A 22,024-nucleotide genomic window follows, 5' to 3' on the forward strand; every position below is an offset into this window, starting at 1 on the left:
CCATATTTCAGCCAAAACCAGACTTGACAAACCTGACTGTAAAAAAAACATTCGTGCTTGATCACCTGTATGAAGAAAAGACAGGGGACAGAAAAGGACATAATAATGCCTTTCCACACTCTCAACTGGCAATTTTGTTCTAAAAGACACACATTTTTAAAATAATTCTGTTAAGATTCTAATGCATTTAGTTACGGGATAGGATATAAAATCTGCCTGGACTGAACAATTACAATGTTATTACTGAAAAGCCAATTCATAACCTTAATTTTCTCCTCATCAGACTGTGTGTGTGTGTGTGTGTGTGTGTGTGTGTGTGTGAGTGAGACAGAGAGAGAGAGAGAGAGAGAGAGAGAGAGAGAGGGAGGGAGGGAAGGAAACATAAAAGGCAAAAAGGCTAAAATGGGAAGTATACTGGACTGGGTAGGAGCTCCAAAGCCTTTGAACAAAAATAAACCTGAGCCTTTTAGAAAAGATGTCAGATTAGTTTGAAGAATCATACCCAACCAGAGGGAGACCATGGATAAAAGGGATCATGACTGCTATTCAATGGCATTTCTCTTCAGCATTTATAGATGTCTGTTCCCTTATCCAGAGACAGAATCTGTATTAATTAGAAGGGTCATATACACTTCCTCCCATTCCAGGAGAGTGTGTGGTTGCTCTGATACTTGACTCCACTTTCTAACTTTATTCTGGAATGGAAGAACTGAACTAACAGCAAAAAATGAAAATCGGAAACACCAAATCCATTTGAGGCAAACCTCCCATAAACCAGAAGCAACTCAAGTTAAAGGCTTCCTTGAGCCAGGTTTGACTATTGGTGTCATCACAGATGTCCATGAGGTTTTCTTTGAAACACTATGGCAGTGGTTTTCCACTGATTCCTTCTCAGAGGCCCCTCCCTCTAATTTTCTAGTCCATCTACAGCCCTGGGATTTCCTGGTGGCTTCCTATCCAAATAATAATCAAATCCATCTTCAGTTTTTCTGAAATCAAGCAAAATTGGTGTGGTGGAGCTACCTGCTGCGATGCCTCCTGGAAGCAGATCTATGATCTTGTATATTAGGACAGCTAACAGTACCCCATAATTCAAAAAATATTATGTCACATATTGTTGTCTAATAAACTGTGATAAAATCATTAGATAAACACAAACACGTGTTCATTACTTCCAAAAAGTTAAGTCAACTAGAATTTTATATGTGGCTTATAGCATTATCAATTTTTGTGATATTGACAGTTACAATAATTTTTCAAGTAATATTTTAACCAGATCATAATTCAATGAACTAAATCTTCAAATCATATAACATAAAACCACCCACTGCAGAAGATCACACTAACCTGTAATATAACCCCCAACTGGCTTAAGGCTGTTAAACTGCTTATCATATTTCTTTCTTTCTTCAGAAGTGATGGCCCACATATTTGGGCCTCCTGAAAAATACAAAGTAACACTTTTTAAAGATTATGTTCAATTGGGGAAACTAACTTTTGTTGCCTAAGTAATAATAGTAAACCTAAAACTTTTATGACCCATCTTGCTTTACCAATTTGACAGGAATGACATTCTTTCTTGGGAATCATCCATTCTTCCTTCACATTTTTCATTTTATTATGTTGTTATTATTTTTAGTATTTCAGACTGCTTTTTCACACATTTTTACAAACTCCCCCTTAGGAAATCTGTCCAAATTCCAGATTTTTAGAAAGCAGAGATGTTTATTTCTCCCATGCCCTTCATTCCTTACACTCAGCCAATTACCACTGCTATTCTGCTAAATGGCAGTCTAATTTGCATAGAATCCAATTATAATGCAATATTAAAACACCAATTTCTTTATTAAATTCAGATTCAGAAATATATGACTATTATAGATTTTGGAAATGGAAGGACAGGAGAAATGGGGTAAAACCAATGTTTCTCTAGACATCCACATTTTTCTGAAAAATTTAGAACATTTAGGATGGAACATACAATTTCCTAAAACATTATTTGAAATATTTTAATTCACTGTCATAAAATATAACCCCATTTTACAAATTGCAAGAATGCAACCTTATATTATTAACGTTTTTAACATTAAAGGAGGCTGTATCTAAAGCTGGCTGACATGGGTTTCCTGATTGAAGCAGAAAAAAAACGGAGTTACAGCAAAAATCGCCAGAAAAGAAGGTGAGGCCTTCTCTGGACCTTTGTTCCTCTATTCCCTGGATTGCAACCTGCTTAGCATCGATATGGAGAACTCACTGTTTGCCAGCTTAAAACCAATCAAAAGTTCTTCCTTTGTTGGGTCTCTCTTTTGAGGGCACGGAGTGTATTTAATGCACACTGGCCCCTGGGGAAGCCATGGGGATGAAAGGAGGACTACACCCACAACTGGTGAATGTCTGTCAGTGTATGGGTAATATCTGAGACTATTCCTCAGTGCAGTCAGGAACAGCTAGGACAGGGGTCAGCAACCTGAAACAGTGAAAGAGCCACTCAGAACCGGTTCCCTCACAAAAGGAAAAACTGGGAGCCGCAAAAAATGTGTGCACATGCGTGTACATGCGCACATGCGCAGAACAGGGTTTGACTGAAGAGTGGAGCCAAGGCGAGATATGCACTTACCCTGCATATTTGAATTGATTGGTTGAACTTTTTTAGTCCCACTTTTTTTTTTGGACTGCACATGGCAGAGGACTGGGAGCCGCAGGAGACGGCTGAAAGAGCCGCATGCGGCTCCGGAGCCGTAGGTTGCAGACCTGTGAGCTAGGAAAGAAGGTTAAGTCACACTTGGCTTCCTGCAGAGGGAACTGATACCTGAAGTGAGAGCTTGGCTGCCCCTTCAGAGGATGTTCCCAGTCTGCCTGGTGGGAGGGAAGGTTCCTGACTTCCGGAGTTTTTACTGTTTTGATGGTGTGCTGAGAGGTTTGTATGCATATACGAATACATTAATCTCTTAATGTATTGTTTACTATTTACAGTTTTTTCTTTTCTCTTATTTAAATTGTGTGACCAAATATTTTTACATTTCAATAGAGACCTTTTTTCTTGACCAGAAATTGTATATGAAATATCTAACAGTTATTAACATTAGAATATGTTAGCCACATGATATCTTCAATCTGCTAGTTAACTTCAATTGATTGGCAATCCACTTGTATTCTATTGCTTATACTGTCTATTTACTTATACTGTCTATTTATAAATATACTTATACAGTATATTTACTGCATTCCTGTAAATGTATATTTGTATCATTTATTTTTTTTCTTGAAATAATATTAAACAAATAAACATATGTATTTTGCAATGCCTGTATGTTTTTCATGAGCATATCTGCATATTTGATCTTTCATACTTACTGGATTATCAGCATAGATATAGATATATAGATATGTATGCACACAATGGTACTATTATGAATGATTAATTTTTAAATATAAAAACCAAGAGCAAAGTGGTACATGCTGATGTGTAAATAACAAAATGACCAAAAGAACAATGATTTTAAATGAAAAGCCCAATACTGACCAGTCAATTTATCAGTACATAAGATTCTTAAAAAGTATTACATAGCAGAATGGAAGAGCCTTATTCAGTATTGGAAAAATAAATACTTTAAAGAAACTATTTACCATTTATGGTTGTAGGAAGCTGAGCCAACATAGTCTTGAACATACCGTATCTTGTTAGTTCTTAGCCATCTGCAAAAAAATATCATTGAATAAAATATTATTAATAACCCAGAAGTATCAAATGGGCAAGGAAAACCCATCTCTGCATTAGAATTTCTTGTCTATAACGAGAGTAGCCAAAAAAGGATTGGCAGAAAGCTTACAAAGTATAACATGCAGCTGGAAACAATACTTTTTAAATTAAAAGTGATACTAATTGTTGAGCAAGTTCAAATTAACTAATAAAGATGAACAGAACAATCCAGATTAAGATAGATTCTCAAACTGACTTGGTATATGTCTATGCTGCTTTCTTGATGATGGTACTGAAGGATAGGATAGGATAGGATAGGATAGGATAGGATAGGATAGGATAGGATAGGATAGGATAGGATAGGATAGGATAGGATAGGATAGGATAGGATTGGAGAATCTGGAAGGGATCTTAGAGGTCTTCTAGTCCAGCCCCCTGCTCAAGGAGGAGACCTTATACCATTTCAGACAAGTGGCTGTCCTTTCTCTACTTGAAAACCTCTAGTGATGGAGCACCCACAACTTCTGAAAGCAAACTGTTCCACTGGTTAATTGTTCCCACTGTTAGGAAATGTTGCCTTATTTCTAGGTTACTTCTCTCCTTGATTAGTTTCCATCCATTGTTTCTTGTCTGGCCCTCTGCTGCTTTGGAAAATAAGTTGACTCCCTCTTCTTTGTGGCAGCCCCTCAAATACTGGAATACTGCTACCATGTCACCCTTCATCATTCTTTTCTCTAGTCTAGCCAAATCGTTCTTCATGTTTTAATATTCAGGCCTTTAATCATCTTAGTTGCTCTTCTCCGTACTTTTTCCAAAATATCAACATCTTTTTGTGTGTGTGTGTTTTGACCAAAACTGGATGCAGTATTCCAGGCATGGTCTTACTGAGGTTTTATAAAGTGATATTAATACTTCATGTGATTTTGATTTGATGTCTCTGTTTATACAACCAAGGATTGTATTAACGTTTTTGGCTGCTGCTGCACACTGATGCCTCACATTTAAGTGATCGTCAACTAGGACTCCAAGGTCTCTTTCACAGTGACTGTTTTTGAGCCAGGTTTCACCTAATCTGTATTTATATATTTGTCTTTTCTTGCCTAAATGTAAAACTTTGCTTTTCTCCACATTAAAATTTATTTTATCGGACAGGGCCCATTGTTCAAGTCTGTCAAAATCCCTTTGGATCCTGAGCTTGTCTTCTGTGTTGTTGGCTACTCCTGCCAGCTTAGTGTCATCTGCAAATTTGATGAGTTCCCCTTCTATTCCCTCATCTAAGTAATTTATGAAGATATTGAAGAGTACCGGGTCTAAGGCAGAAACTTGTGGTACCCCAATGCTTCCTTCCTTCCATGTAGATGTAGATACTCATTGAGTATGGTGTGTCAGCCAGTTACAAATTCTTCTGGTGATGTTGTCTATCCCACTTTTTTTCCAACTTACCAAGAAGTAGGTCATGGTGTACTTTGTCAAATCTCTTACTGAAGTCTAAGTATACTATGCCAACAGCATTTTGCTGGTCTATTAATTTAGTCACTTTGTCAAAGAATGAAATAAGATTGGTTTGGCATGATCTGTGCTGGCTTCTAATTATAACTTTGTATCTAGCTGTTCGCAGATCTGTTTTTTTATTATCTTTTCCAGTATCTTCCCACAACTGATGTTAGGTTAATTGGTCATTATTATTATTGTTATTTGTCACTTGCCATTGCTTTTTCCAGCACCTTTTAAAATTTCTAACATTCATAGATCTGGCACTATCTGTTGGTTTCTCATCCAAATATTATCTTTGCTTAATGTTTTTGCCACTTGCTGTGGCTTGGGCTAAGAAAAGGATACTCTTAGATGAGAATCAATACATCTCCATACCAAAAACTGTAACATCTCAATTAAAGGTTCTCAAAGGAATGAAAAGGATACGGAAAAAAGAAATTAAATACAGTAAAGTAAAAGAAAGAATACAAGTAAACCTCAATTTATTATTGTAACTGAGCCCTACAGTCATAAGTTGTTGTGGTCATTATATGAGTCACCATGAGACCAGACCCAATTTTACAAGATGTTTTGGGTGCTCATTAAGCAATTGCAGCAGTCTTTAAGAAACAATGTGGTTGTTGAGCAAATCCATTTTACTTAATGAGTGCTTTTTATCAAAAACTGGAAATAAACATATTGACAAAAATAACAAAATGACAAAAATCATGGTGATGTGACCGTGGGATGTGGTAAACAGCCATTAAGGTGAGCCAATTGTGAGGGCCCAAAATGTGATCATGTAACTGTGTGAGGATGGTGCAGCCACTGAAATTTTGAAATTCCATTTTAAGCAGCTTTTCGATGTCCATTGTAATTTTGAACTGTTGCTAAGTAACTGTTTGTAAATTGAAGGCTACCTGCAGAGATCAAATAACTTTAGTTTACTAAGTTAAATAACTTTAGTTAATTACTTGGATTGTAATTCCCAGAAAGATTTTACACCAGATTCAGGAAATGCGTACAGTTGCTATGTGGCTAGAAGAGGCCAAAAATTGTAGTAGTAATCAATAAAAACTGTGTTTTCCCCTTGTTATTATTATAGCCTGTGCAACGGTTGTAATGCTAAATCAGCCTTCCCAGGAGACAGTTCCATCAGCAAAGTTAAAGAGTTTGGCAGCATAAATATGAAGCTATTGGCATATCTCAAAATGGTGAGGGTACCTCCCCCCCTTTCCCCCCAAAAAATCTGTATATGTGTAAAATAGTGGAGTTAAGTGTAAAGCTTCAAGTTAAATGTAAGGGGTTTTTTTACATTCTGGATGTAAAAGTGACAGACATACTTTATTTAATGCATCCTTCACAATCCTAAACAAATTAAAATATCCATATGCTAGAAGAAAGAACAAAACTATTTAATCTGCCTATGTTGCTGATATCCAGGTGTGATAAACATGCTTGTGAGGAGATATATAGTAGATCAGGCATGTGCTAATTTGGTCAAAAGCTGATTTCTCAGAAAATAAGTCAATCAAGCTGTGGTCACTTAGGTTCTGAATAATTATTCTTCTTTTTCTATTTTCCACCCACTGACATCATTGGGCTGAGATAATCAAAACAAGAGGCACCCTGGAACAATTTCTAAAGACCAACAATTTATCAGTGATCAACTTTTTCTGGGCAAGCTTCTTAACCAAATAAAAATTATTATCCCATGGTGTAAGAGCTCTCTGTCCACCCCTCAATATTGCCAGAAAATCTTGGAGAAAAAAAATAAGCCTAGAGAAGTGAGAATTGTTTGCAGAAGCTTTGGTGGTTTCAGCAAGCCAAAATTTCCATAAAGAGAAATGTTCCTGCTTTTTCCAGATAGTGGTTTTATCCTCTAGTGTCTGAATGGTGTCATGAACTTCCTTGTAATAGTTTTTGTTTATGCCATGTCTTCATGGTGTTGCCTTTGTGTCATCATCATCAGCACTTAGCTATTAAATTGATCCAATTTTAAAGTTCTATTTTAAACTACTTTTTCCAAACACAAGCTTTGCCCAGCCCATGCTTTTGCAGTAGACAGCGTCCAGGCTAGTCAGATGTGTGTTTGTCCAATTAAGCAGAGAAGAAAGCCTGGAGCATGATCTGGGAGGGTTCTGGCTCCACATGGATGGCCAAAGTTGGCTCACTGTCAGAGCTCACTTCTGCTCTGCGTGGATAAACCAACAAAGTTAGCATTTTCTACAATGGCTGCTGTAAAGAACAAATAATATCCTAAAATACATATGGAACAGAAAAAAATGAGAGCATCAGAGTCAAAAATAAAACCCAGACTGCAAAAATTATGCAAAACTAAGTAAGTTTACCTTTTTCATTAAAAAAAGAAAAGAAAATTTATTTTTGATTGTGAAAAGTTTTTATTGCATAAAGTTGTAAGGTGTTTTTTTTATTTCTTGTTCAATCTTAGCCCTAATGAAGTAATGAAAAAAATTACTTCAGACTGAGATGCACGAGAAAAAATGCAATAAGAATGAATGGTAGGAGAAAAAATAAAGAATTGATACAAATAGAAAGGAAAAATATGGGCCCGGATTATTTATTTATTTTATTACATTTATATACCGCCCTTTCCCTGAGGACTCAGGGCGGTTTACATGGAATTAAAAACCAAAAATACAAAAGTTAAAACCAATTTAAAAAAGATTAAAATTAACCCTGTGCAACTAAAACCCCAATTAAAATAAATTAATCCTCAGCCTGGGCCAGAGAGCTCGAAGAGCCAGGTCTTCAGGCCCCGGCGGAATGATCGGAGGTCGGGGGCAGTCCTCAGCTCCACTGGCAGCTGGTTCCAGAGGGCAGGCGCCCCCACTGAGAAGGCCCTATCCCTGGGCGTTACCCGCCGGCAATCTCTTACCGGTGGGACCCTGAGCAGACCCTCCCTGTGGGAGCGCACTGGACGAAGGGCACTTGATGCTGGCAGCAGGTGTTCCCTCAAGTACCCCGGACCCAAGCCATGTAGGGCTTTATAGGTAATAACCAGCACCTTGAATTTCACCCGGAGGGCAACCGGAAGCCAATGCAGCTCGCGGAGTAGAGGTGTTACATGGGAGTATCGGGAGACCCCCATTACAACTCGCGCGGCCGCATTCTGCACCAGTTGAAGCCTCCGAGTGGTCCTCAAGGGCAGCCCCATGTAGAGAGCGTTGCAGTAGTCCAAACGGGAGGTCACGAGCGCATGAGTAACTGTGCGTAGGGCATCTCGGTCCAGATAGGGACGCAACTGGCGCACCAGGCGAACCTGGGCAAAAGCCCCCCTGGTCACGGCTCCTATGTGGTCTTCAAAATTGAGTCGTGAATCCAGGAGGACGCCCAAGTTGCGAGCCCTATCAACGGGGGGTAACACCTCACCCCCCATCGTTAGAGATGGAATAGTCTGGTTGACCCGAGATGCCGATATGCACAGCCACTCATCTTGGCGGGATTGAGACGAAGCCTGTTTCTCCCCATCCAGACCTGGACCGCCTCCAGGCAACGGGACATCACGGCGAGGGCATCACTGGGTTGGTTCGGGGTGGAAAGAAAAAGTTGGGTATCATCAGCGTACTGATGATACCCCACCCCGAAACCACGAATGATCTCGCCCAGCGGCTTCATATAGATGTTGAACAGGAGGGGCGAGAGAACCGACCCCTGAGGAACTCCACAAATGAGAGGCCTCGGGGCGGATCTCTGCCCTCCCGTCAACACCGACTGCGAGCGGCCCAGGAGATAGAACCACCGTAAAACGGTGCCTCCCACTCCCAACCCCCTGAGACGCCGCAGCAGGATACCATGGTCGATGGTATCGAAAGCCGCTGAGAGATCTAATAGGACCAGGACAGAGGAGCAACCCCTGTCCCTAGCCCTCCAGAGATCATTCACCAGCGCGACCAATGCCGTCTCCGTGCTGTGTCCGGGTCTGAAGCCCGATTGGTACGGGTCCAGATAATCAGTTTCCTCCAGGAACAGAGGAAGCTGATGCGCCACCACACTCTCAACAACCTTCGCCAAAAAGCGAAGGTTGGAGACTGGACGATAGTTATTTAAAACAGCCGGGTCCAAAGCAGGCTTCTTGAGGAGGGGTCTCACCACCGCCTCCTTCAAGGCGGCAGGGAAGACACCCTCCTTCAAAGAAGCAGTTATTACTGCATGGAACCAGCCTCGTGTCCCCTCCCGGGCCGCATAAGCTAGCCAGGAGGGGCACGGATCCAACAAACAGGTGGTGGTGCTCAGTCTCCCCATGATCCTGTCCACATCATCAGGGGAAACAGTGTCGAACTCAGTCCAGATAACATGCTCAAGACCGCCCGATTCCTCCACATCAGACTCTGCCCAGTCAGAGTCCAGACCGGTCCGGATCTGAGCGATTTTGTCCGCCAGATGATGACTAAACTCCTCGGCTCATCCCCGCAAGGGATCCTCCCTCACCTCCTGGTTAAGGAGGGAGCGAGTTACCCTAAACAGGGCGGCCGGGCAATTATCTGCGGACGCGATAAGGGCAGCAAAGTAGTTAGACTTCGCCGTCCTTATCGCCGCAAGATAAGACCTTATAAAGGTTCTTAACTGCAATCGGTCAGATTCGGATCGGCTGGACCTCCAACCGCTCTCTAAACCTCGTCTCCGACGCTTCATCTCCCGGAGCTCCACAGAGAACCATGGGGCCCAACGGGATCTGCGCCGGGTCAGAGGTCGCAAGGGTACAACGCAGTCAAGTGCCCCGGCGGCCGCCGTTTCCCAGGCATCCACCAGAGCATCGAGTGGGCTGTGGGTAAGGGTGATGGGTATAGGCCCAAGCGCCCTCTGGAACCGTTCCGGGTCCATTAGGTGCCTGGGGCGGAACCACCTGGTCGGTTCCGCCGCCCAGTGGCGGGGGGTGGCATAACGGAAAACCAGCCGCAGGAGGTAATGATCTGACCATGACGGGGGTGATAGTTGGTGAACCCCCTCCAAGATCATCCAACCACTGTCCAGATAGGAACACCAGGTCGAGAGTATGATCCCCCACATGAGTCGGGCCCTCAATAACTTGGGCCAGGCCCATGGCCGTCATGGAGGCCATGAACTCCCGAGCTAACTCAGACGACCCTCCCAGTGACGGCAGGTTGAAGTCACCCAGGACTATAAGCCTGGGGAACTCCACCGCCAGCCCTGAGAGAGTGTCGAGCAGCTCGGGCAGGGCTGTTGCCACACAGCCGGGCGCCAGGTATGTGAGCAACAAGCCCAACTGAGCCCGAGGACCACATCTCAAGAGGAGGGATTCACTCCCGGCCATCTGGACAATGGTGGCCTCCCGCGGACACAGAGTCTCCCGAATAACCACTGCCACCCCACCACCCCTGCCCTGAGCCCGTGGCTGGTGTAGCACCCGGAAACCTGGAGGGCATAACTCGGTCAGAGGCACCCCTCCCTCCGAACCCAACCAAGTTTCCATAATGCACACTAGATCTGCACATTCCTCCTCGATCAGATCATGAATGAGGGGAGCTTTGTTAACGACGGATCTAGCGTTAAAATAAACCAGCTTGAGCTCAGGGACCTGATCACCCTCATCCCCGGGTAAGAGGGTGCTAACCGGAGGGTCGGAGTGCGCCACCGCTCGGAGATAGCGGGGGCGCGATCCCGGGTGTTGATATGGCCCTCCGTGCAAGCACCTGCTGCCATTCCCTATCGTCGTGGGGATTTGAAGTCCCACCCCCACATTCCCAGAACCAGCAGCCACCTCCCCAGACCCCGTCCCGTCAGGACCCCTAACAGGCCCAGACTGAGTGCCGGTTAAAGATTCCCTCCCCACCCTTCTACCCCTCCCCCTCCCTAACCTTTTAAAATAACCGGCTAAAAATTTTATCAGGGGCCTCTTAGCACGTCTCAACTCGAGGCCCCTATCTAAGCCCTATCTAAGCCTATCTAAGCCCCTATCTTAGGGAGCACCTGCTGCCAGCATCAACTTCCCATCGTCCTGTGCGCTCCCATAGGGAGGGCCTCCTTAGGGTGCCGGCGGTCAGGGAGTGCCGGTGGGTGATCCCCAGAGGGAGGGCGTTCTCTGTGGGCGCGCCTGCCCTATGGAATGACTTACCTGTGGAACTCCGGACCGCCCCCGACCTTCGTTCGTTTCGTCGGGACCTGAAAACTTGGCTCTTTGATCTATCTGGCCTGGACTGAGGGGTTTTAAGTTTTAAACTTTGTTTTAATTTGTTGGGCTAGTAATTAATTTAATTTATTTTAATTCTATTTCTATTTTAACTTTTATATTGTTTTTAAACTTTGCCCTGTAAACTGCCCTGAGTCCTTTGGGAATAGGGCGGTATATAAAACTAATTAAATAAAATAAATAAATAAAAATAAAACATAACTGAAAGTAATCCACATGATCAGGATTTAATTCCTACTGAAAAAAAAGGATTGGAAGATTCCACTGAAGCAAAATATTTAAAGTTCCAGTGCAGTGAGTTTTTTCCCCACAAGTAGTGGAAAACGGGTAGTTTAAACCGTTTGACTTTGTATTAACTATATATTTGAATATATTATTTACTGAGCCCCCTTAACTTTCTTGTGCCCTTATTATTTTGATTTGTACTGGCACTGTTTTGCTATAGTTTTCCTACTTTCTCCACATTGGGAGGGAGAATTTGAGCCTTAGGACTTTGCAATGTGAGGTCCTGCAGGGCTTGGGTCTCTCTCTTCTCTTTAACATTTACATAAAACAGTTGGGTGAGGTGATTTGACAGTATGGGGTGTGGTATCATCAGTACATTGATGATACCAATTATACATCCCCACCCCTGGTAGGGCAGATGAGGCTATTAGGAGGCTGTGAAGGTCCAGATCATGAGAAACTGACTTTGACTCAACCCTGGCAAGACAGAATGGCTTTGGGGCCTCCAGGCTCTGGTGATTTGCCATGTCTGAGTCTGGATGGGGTGGCACTCCCTCAGATAGAGTTGGCGCACAAGTTTGGAGTCTACCTAGATTTACATTTATTCCTCTATGTCTATGAAGATGGGATAGCCATGGCGGGGGGGGGGGCTTTGCACTGATTCATCTTGTGAACTAATTGTGTCCTTTCCTGGACTGGAAGACCTTGCTCACAGTCACTCATGCATGGGTTATTTCCCATTTGGGATACTGCAATGCATTTTACAGCAAGCTATTCTTGAAGACCACCTGGAAATTATAATTGGTCCAGTATGGATTGGTGCTTGCAGCATTAGGCATCCCTAGTTGGCCTACATTATATTCCTGTTGTGCAAGCTGCACTGGCTCCTATTTTCTCTCAGGTACAATTCAAGATGCTAATTATCACTTTTAAAGCCCTACATAGACGGGACCAGGTGACTTGGGAGGACTGCCTCTCCCTATAATGGGCTGTGGGAAACATGAGGAAGAGTTGCAACCAAGCCAACTATCAGGCTTACAAGACTGATGTCAGCCCTTCAAATAAACCAGACTTGGAAACCAAAGTCATGAATACTAAAACTGCTTTTATTACAAGGTTACATTAACAGAATCTTGCAAGTATGAAAGTGCCTCCCACCTCCCTGCCTTTATTTACAACAAAACTAGGAAGGGTTAAGTCCGAGATATTTTCTCAAATTAAATTAGTGCTTTGGACTCGGATTCCTCTTATTTGACTGTTGTCTTGGTTGCAGCTCTTTTTCCAATTCCTCAAGTTATTCTCACAGCCCATTACACCCCAGGAGGTATCTGTCCACCCCACTAGAGGGATAAGAAATCTTTTTTCCCCCAGCACATTTAATGCAAAACCAGCATTTCCTGAATCAAATTCTTCCTGAAAATAGTGTCCACTATTAGATTGAAAAGACCTGTCTCTGTCAGCAAGAGGACTAGTCTCTCAAATGTTCACCACTTACCCTGTTAGAGTCATTCAAAACTTTCTAGATTTAAACATACCGGTAAATTAGTTCACTTACTGAGAAGTTCAAATGGTGCTTCATTTAAATAATGTTTCTTTAAACAAAGAAGGAAGATGCTTGAACAATGTCGATTTACTCATTGGATGACAATCTCAACTGGGTGGAGTCAGAAGTTTCCTGCTCTACTTGCTTTTGTGAGACAATACACTTCATGTCTGGTTTCCTGTGACCAGCCCAGTCTTTCCTCCCTACTATATCTAGAACTTACAGTGGATATAGAAAGCCTACATATCTCTGTTAAAATGCCAGGTTTTTGAGATGTAAAAATAATCAGACCAAGATAAATCATTTCAGAATTTTTCCCACCTTATTATGGTTTGCCGCATAGTCAGCTAGTTGTTCAGACTGGATTTGGCATTTTTATCCACCTATTGAGTCCTTCCCAAAGACCTGGGATAGGCAGATATGGATGTTTGATGGTGTTACAGGTGTCGCAGAATATAACCTATTCCAAGGAAAGGTACCTTTTGCAATTGACTGATGGTGAACTTGTCAATGCCAATGGTATTCAAGTGGTGCTCCAGTTGTTTGGGATTCCACCGAAGGCACCTAATTGTTAGTACTACCTTTGCTTTCTTTTCCCACAGTCGTGCTATTTCTTTTTGCAGGTCTTTGTATTTTGTTTTCCTCTCCAATTCCTTCTCTTCTATTCTTCTGTTTCCAGATACTGCCATGTTCACTATCCAGGCTTTTTTTTCATAGGCAATTGTTAACTCTGGCGTGTTAAGCAGCAGATGTCTGTTTGAATTCTATACTCCCAAAGCACTTTAGTGTCTTATTATTATTGCAGTCCCTTGGATCAAACTGGTCAGTCCTAGAGGAGATCAACCCTGACTGCTCTTTAGAAGGCCAGATCCTGAAGTTGAAACTCAAATACTTTGGCCACCTAATGAGAAGGAAGGACTCACTGGAGAAGAGCCTAATGCTGGGAAAGGTTGAGGGCAAGAGAAGAAGGGGATGACAGAGAATGAGGTGGCTGGATGGAGTCACTGAAGCAGTAGGCGTGAGCCTAAATGGACTCCAGGAGATGGTAGAGGACAGGAAGGCCTGGAGGAACGTTGTCCATGGGGTCGTGATGGGTCGGACACGACTTCGCAACTAACAACAACAACATTATTATTGAAGTCAGCCAAATATTCAGACTGGATTTGGAAATTTTGTCCAACTAGGTAGGTTGGGATGAGAGAGAGTGACAGGCCCAAAGCCACCCAGCTGGCTTTCATGGCTAAGATGGGGACTTGAACTTATGATCTCCTGGTTTCTAGCCTTGTGCCTTAACCACTGGACCAAACTGGTTTAGTATAGCATATATAATAAGTGTTTAGTATTTAATGTAACATAAGCTGCTCAATACAATTGGGGGGAAAAACTGAAACTGAAAAACAACTGAAATCTTTAGAGGGGAAAATAATAAAAAGTACAATATTGAAAGGTGAAATTGTGAAAGCTGAAATTCCTCTTCATCTTTAGCATTTTAGCACAGGCCTGAAGGATTTGTGTCAAAATTGACTGATGTTTGGAACTGTTCATATTTCCCTCCTTCCCCCCTTGACTAAACCCCTAGTTCCAGCTGAAACAAATAGGCAGGGTCTAGGAAGAGTGCCTTTTCTGTTGCTGTTTCTGCATTGTGAAATATCTTGCCCCTGCCTGTATTAATAACGGCTAACTTCATCATCTTGGAATTCTCCAACTTTTGAAATTTTACAATGTTGTTTTATGTATATATTTTTAAATTTTCCTCTTAAATTATTGTTTTTAATGCTTAACTTTATTGATTAAATTATACATTGCCCAGAGCCTCTCTCTCTGAGAGAGATGGGAGATTAAGAAGTGTGAAAAACAAGCAGACAAATAAAGCTGCCACCATCATCCTCACTTTGGTGATGCACAGTGTTGTTTTTGAACCAAATATACCTTTTGGAATTATAGTTAAAAATTCAGTCTTGGTTTCATCAGACCATAACACATTTCCCACATACTTTGTCAGACCTGAAGTAGGTTTTTGCAAGAGACCACCTGCTGCCATTGTCAACCTCCCATCGCCCGGTTCGCTCCCACAGAGTCGGCCTTCTCAGGGTGCCGTCGGCCAGGCAATGCCGGCTGGCGACCCCCAGGGGGAGAGCCTTCTTTGTGGGCGCACCGACCCTCTGGAATGAACTGCCCTCGGAGCTGCAGACGGCCCCTGACCTTCGGTCCTTCCGCCGTGACCTGAAGACCTGGTTGTTCCAACAAGCGGGCCTGGACTGACTACGTTTTTTAATTAGGCTTTTTACTGGGTTAAATTGTCTCGTAATTTTGCATTTATTGTTTAATTCTTTTTTAAATTTTTTACTCTATGTTTTTAAATTTTTATTGTTGTGAGCCGCCCTGAGTCCTCAGGGAGAAGGGTGGCATATAAATTTAATCAAATCAAACCAAATCAAATCAAAATGTAGCTGGGCTTAGATGTTTTTCTTTGTACAAAAATGTTTCCATCTTGCCACCCTACCACATAGCCCAGACATATGAAGAATATGGAAGATTGTTGACACATGTAGTACACATCCAGTACTTGCCAGAAATTCCTGCAGCTCCTTTAATATTGCTGTGGGCCTGTTGGACTTCTTCTAGTTCTTTCATCAATTTTGAAGTGACTTCCACTACTTGGTAATGTCACTGGTGTGCCGTATTTCCTCTACTTGTTGATGACTGTCTTCACTATGTTCCATAGTATATCTAATGCCTTGGAAATTTTTTGTACCCTTCTCCAGACTGATAATTTTCAACAATGAGATACCTTTGATGCTTTGTAAGCTCTTTGCAGACCCTGGCTTTTGCTGTAAAAGGCAACTGAATAAATTGCAGAAAAATCCAGCTATGATAGCTGAACCGATGGCAACTGTGAAATGACTGTTTAATATCAGTTTGAATGTGATTGGTTAATTTTGAATACAGTCACATCCCTACTTATTACTGTTATTCCTCCTCCCTCCAAATTTCAGTTAGTTTTTTAATTGAATTGTACCGTTTATATGTTATATTACAGATGGGAAAAATCTGAAGTGATTTATCTTGGTATATATTTTTTTACATCTGAAAAACCTGGCATTTTAATAGGTACCAACAAAGGAGAATAGAGTATTTGTAGCTCAGGGTTGAAATGAGGAGTCCTTAGTGCTCTCTGAGCTTGGTTATTTTCTTGCAGATATTTCATTACCCCAATTAGATAACATCATCAGCACTGAATGATGTTAACCACCGATAGTAATGAATGTAATGAAACATTTGCAACAGCTCAGAAAGCATCAAGGACCCCTTCATTTTAATAGGGTGTGTAGACTTTTTATATCCACTGTATGTCCAAATCCTACATATATACAAGGGAATCTCCTCCCTACAATTCAACTTTGTTATTAAGAAGGAATTCACTCCCTGCTTAATAACAAACATTTAGACTGTACAACCAGTACCAGATACCTAAGCGATTCATAAGTTTCTGGTACTGGTTGTTCAGTCTAAACTACCTTCTATGGAAGTTACCCGATTCCCATAAAAATATTTTTTGTTGAAATCATTCTTTGTCACTGAGAGGTCAGCAATGGATTAAGACTTTGCCATGCTGAGTTGATTTGGAAAAACATTCTTAAGAATTAAGGTTATTGAAAAAGCATATAGAGTTCTAGTTTATTTTAAAAGTTACTGACCACTTCTGAGCTTTTCTCTTAATATGGCTTTGTCAACTGAAGTTACCCGACTCCCATAAAAATATTTTATGATATGCGAGTGATGCTTGCATCCTAGACGTTCATATTTATCTAAAGTTTAAAATGATTATCATGACAAACAAGCTGGGTTGCAAAAAGAGCCAATTATTCTCCATACAGATAATCTATAAGCTTTGAATTCCTGTATATCCAGGAAAGAAATCTTCCCAGACCCATGGGTAGCTCTGAAAGATACAATAAATGCACAGCAACTAGTTCAACCTGTTCTAACAGGCAAGGTTGACAGTCCAGACGCCCAATGTCACCTTTCCTGCTTGATCTGCTCTCTAAATCTTTCAGTATATTTTCAACACATCTATCTTCAAAGGCAAAAAAAAATCACCTCTGCATCTTTTAAACATCTGGCCAGAAGTGCAATAGAGCAGATATTTACAGTACTCTTGCCAATCCTCAAATCAGAAAACTGCATCGCATGAACTTGGTTATCTTCACTGTTAATCTCTATCCTGCAACTATATCCTTAGTCATTGCAAGTCACCTGACTTCACTCCAACATAATAGGTGACAAAGCCTTAATAGATTTTACACATTTTGAGGCTGTCCTTAGTATAAAAGGAAAATGCTACCTTTCATCAGATATCTATAGGTAGAGGAAAGAGTTTTTTTTAAAGATGGCATTCAAATTATATAGACCAGTGTTTCTCAACCTTGGCAGCTTTGAGATATGTGGACTTCAACTTCCAGAGTTCCTCACAACTCAAAGCTGTCAAGGGTGAGAAACACTGGTATATATAAAGAATACACTCACATCAATAATATCTGATTATATTAAAATGAATTAAGGACCTATCTCACAATAAATTTGGGTCGCTTAAAACCATCCACTTACATTTCTAAAAATATCTGCTCTATAAGCAATAAAATTATGTTTAGTCTGACACTTCATTTAAGCAATGAAGGCACTTTTCTTATATTGCATGCCTGATATGGGATAAGTTAAAAGTAATTTGGGGTAAATAATATACAAATGCATAATGAAGCTTGATTGAGCTCCATTTCATTTTTTGCACAAATAAAATATTTGGAACAAGTGACAAACTTCAACATCCTATGTATGTCATAATTCTGATTGCACCATAGCATATGAAATGAGAAGAATCTATTCTAGTTTCTATTTGGTTGCCTCATTGCATAATTTGTGTAGAACGTTTTCATACATATAGAGATGGGCTCATTTGCTATTCTTCACCCTTAGTGTGCTTGAATATCTTGGCAATAACGCAGGTATTTTTTTTTTACTATAGTTCTACTCAGGGCTTTTTTTCTCATTGAACACCCAGAACGGAGTTCCGGCACCTTTTTTGAATGGAACCTTGTAGGGTAGGCAAGGTGGGTTGTATGACGTGTGTGAGTTCCGGCACTTTTTTTTTAACAAAAAAAGCACTGGTTCTACTTTATAATGTATCTGTAATAATGAGTAGCTTGGCAGTGATAGAATGTGAACTCACAGATGAATCTCCCCCTCCTTCTTAGGGCACTCTAGATGATTACTTTTTGGAAAATCCTACTATTCTAGAGATTAGAATACTAATCTCAGGAAGTTAATTTTAGTGTCAAAAATTAATAACTAAAACATTATATAGTTTTTCAGAAAATTCTCATGCAAAAGTATTTTATATAAAGAACATAATTTTATTTTTATACAAAAATTCACAAACAGCACATAATGAGGTTCACAATATTCCTAGTAATTAAAAAAGGGGTTAAGCCTTAACAAGTAAGCCTCTCAGAACACAGCAGAACTGGTTCCTGAGCAAACATTCACATGATTAGTATGTACTCTAAATAGCTTCTTTCAATGTCATGTATGTTTCCTAAGACGCCCTTTAACTAATTTTACTTTTCAAAAACATGTTTAATCCAACTGCACTTCTTAGAATACAAGAAGATATTGAAAAAATATGACAATGTTAAAATAAAAATGACTGCAATATTTTCATTTCACCTCAATATGTTCAAAAAGTTTGTTTCAAATCATCCTCATTATTTTTAAGTATGCTTTCATTCTGAATATTTGCTAGGATATGGGAAAAGTGTGTGCTCTGTATTGATTACTTTAATCAAGAGAGAGAAAATGGATTTCACTCATCTTAATCTTTTTCACCACACCCTCAATTTTTGCCAAAGAATAGTCATGATTAATGTTAGTTACTTCAAAGGAGAATCTTTATTTTTAATAACAAAATATAGGCCAAACTGACAATAGTACAAATACTATTGCTAATCTTGAATACAAAACAACTTCTTTGCTCCATTATATCCTAGTAATTAAGAGTTAAAAATCTTGCTGTCTATAGTACACACATATTTATACACTGGCATATTAACTCTTATTCCTCAGTTATCCATATGAATATACACAGTGTTCTTTGGTTAGCCATACAAATGCATTCACCTATTTAATATCATTACCCATTATAATACTACTGTGAAAAGCGTGGTTCCTATAGAAACATAGATAAGTATTTAAAGTGCACGCATTTGTGCATGGATATAATTTATACATGGGTAATTTCATAAAGAAATCATTTTTACAGATTTTAAGAATAAAAGCAATACATGCAAGTTACAAGAATACTGCAAAAACACATTAAGGAAAGTGATAAGATATCCAGAAACTTCAAAACGTGCAAACAGAAGAAAACCCTTGCTATTTAACAATGAATTGTTAAAAATAAGCTCGAGTTCTAGCTTTATTTTTTTTTAATTTTAAAGTCCCGGCCACTTTAACTATTTGTATCCCCAAGTCATTTTGATTGGCAAGGCCACACACGTAGCTTGTGCTGTATTTATTTTGCCTTTCACCTTCTGCAAAGCTACCCAACTAGAGAACTAACCCCAAACGAAGTCATTAGCAAAACAGTGCGCACGTGCAAGCCGAAGCCCTTTGGACCCAAAAGCAGCCGGAGGCCCCGAAGACTAAAGGCAGGAGCACCGGGATGGCTTTGGCTCCTAGCTTGACAGATGCAGCGGAAGGGGCCGACTGGTTGCGCTTAATGGCGACTCCCGATGGCCTGGCGCTCTCGCACTCCCGAGTCCCGGCCACAAGTCCCGCCCCAGACTCTTTACGGTGGGCTCGCAAAGCACCGCCGCAGACCGCAAGGCTCCCTGCCCTTGCCCAGGGCTCCGAACGCTTCCCCCAATCCTCTCTCAAGCAGCCTGCCCGCCGCAGCGCTCCAGAGCCCAATCCGCCTTCTCCCCGAGGTTCCCACCGCACTTCCCACAAACGCAACCAGCAAAGCGGCCGCCTACCTCCTCCTCCTCCTCCTCCCCGTCCCCCCTCCCCTGCAAAGGGATTCAAGACGGCATTCCCCGGTAACTCCCGACTGCGGGTCGCCCTGGCGCAGCCATCCGGCAGCTTTGGGCGACAGGCCTGGAGCAAAAAGCACCTGCGCCTACCTGTTGCCCCGCTTGTCAGCACCTTCCTCTTCCGAGAGAGCTGGTGGACTGCCTCCTTCCTCTGGCTTGCGTTTGCACTTCCTCCTCCTCCTCCTGGGGCCGTGCTGCTGCGGCTGTTACCACCGTTGCGTCAAAACCGGAACATGGCGTCAGGGCCGGCTGCTATATACATAAGCGGGAACAAGCGGGAGTAGGACTTCCCTGCGCGCCTGGGCTCGGCCCCCGCGCGGAGGTTTCGGGGAGCCAGCAGATCACCAATGGAATGCCTCTTGCCGAATTTTCTTGAATCGATTGCCGAAGGGATAATATAATATGCCTTGCAACGCAGTCAGCTGTTTTTGGGGTTGTTGTTTTTTTGGTTACCGGTTTAGTTTGCCGTAAGTGGGCAAAAATGGCCGAAAGCGCACGTTCTCTGGGTGCGCCAAAACAGCGTGTGAGATACCACTCTTCTCCTTTCTGTGGGTGGCAAACGGAGGTTTAGCCCCTCTTCTGGCCGATCACGATTATGTAGCGAAACTCTCCTGTCGTTCCGCTCAGCTGGAAGCCCAGTAGAGACTGACCCTTTTAATCATTTAATCTTTCGAGCACCGAGTGCTTTTTTGTTCGCTGCTATTACTTTCCCAACACTGAGTTGTTGGTGCCCGTGGATTTTGCCTCGCAGCCTCGCGTTGCCAAGGAAGAACCGAAGAAAAATTATCCCTCTGCACTATAGTCTCCGTGCCTATCATTGCCAACATGACATTTAAACTTAGTGGGGAAAATGTTTCAAATAAAGCTTTTCTTTTCCTTGGGACCCAGATTGTTGGGGGCAATTAAGCTGACTTTGTAATAATGCCGCTTGGGTGTGTGTGTGAAAGCCCTAATAAGCAGGCGTATACATAGAATGAAGGCTACTGCTAAGCTTGTAAGCCGCCCTGAGTCTTCGGAGAAGGGCGGGATATAAATGGAATAAAAATAAAAATAAAAAATTAATTGCTTTTGGATTTCCAAGATTAAATTTCAGAAATTTGGAGGAGATAAAAATATGTTTAGCTCTCTAGAGCAGACATGTCAAACACAAGGCCCGGGGACCAGATCCAGCCCGCGAAGCCATCCTGGAAACAGTGAGGGAACGGCCCCCACTGCCTTGGCCCTGGCCCAGAGACCCTCCTCCTGCCAGAGACCCTCAGATCTGTCCCACTCCTGCCCAGGCCCCCATAGGCACCCTTGATGCCAACGATGTAGAGCTGGCCACGCCCACCCAGCAGGCCATACGCACTCTAGCCACGCCCACCCAGTAGGCCACGCCCACCCTAGCCATGCCCACCAGGCCCCCTGAGGGCAACCGCAATGCTGATGCGGCCCTCAATGAAATTGAGTTTGACACCCCTGCTCTAGAGTGTAAAAAGCAGTAAGTTTAAAAAGTAGAATTGCTGCAATGATGAAAACATTGTTAAGGGGAAAGCTGTGTTAATCTACAATTTATCTTATGCCATTTAATAGTTGTTAGAAAAGATGCTAGAGATTCCCTTTTTCCCCCAATGGTCCAAATGTCAGAAGGGCGGGCAAGTTCATAGGCTGTTTGATCAATTAAGTGCCACAGCACAGCCATTTGTCAACAAGCCCCTCCCTCGTACAAGTGTGAAATAGCAACAAAATAGTCAAAAAACAAAGCCAAAATGAAGAGCAATAATCTCATAATCACTTTTCAGAACACTGGAATGCCTCTATTTGACAAGGCTCCTAGACCTAAT

At 41.9% G+C, this 22,024-nt stretch overlaps 1 protein-coding gene across 2 annotated transcripts in view; it reads right to left on the minus strand.

Annotated features, from left to right (window-relative positions):
- Nucleotides 1–20,358, minus strand: part of ITSN2 (intersectin 2) — an 82,937-nt gene extending 62,579 nt beyond the window's left edge. Inside the window, exons 1-4 of one of the 2 annotated variants that reach the window (XM_081313186.1) lie at nucleotides 20,292–20,358; nucleotides 3,628–3,696; nucleotides 1,348–1,440; nucleotides 2–65 (exon numbers count right to left, since the gene is read on the minus strand). In XM_081313186.1, the coding sequence (XP_081169312.1) occupies nucleotides 2–65; nucleotides 1,348–1,440; nucleotides 3,628–3,670 (200 nt within the window). In that variant the 5' untranslated portion in view covers nucleotides 3,671–3,696; nucleotides 20,292–20,358. The remainder of the gene's footprint in view (nucleotide 1; nucleotides 66–1,347; nucleotides 1,441–3,627; nucleotides 3,697–20,291) is intronic. The other variant, XM_081313187.1, reaches the window with a different exon arrangement.
- Between the last annotated feature and the right edge of the window lie 1,666 nt (nucleotides 20,359–22,024).

The sequence above is a fragment of the Vipera berus genome (assembly GCF_964194415.1).
Source record: "Vipera berus genome assembly, chromosome: 1".
Classification (NCBI taxonomy): domain Eukaryota; kingdom Metazoa; phylum Chordata; class Lepidosauria; order Squamata; family Viperidae; genus Vipera; species Vipera berus.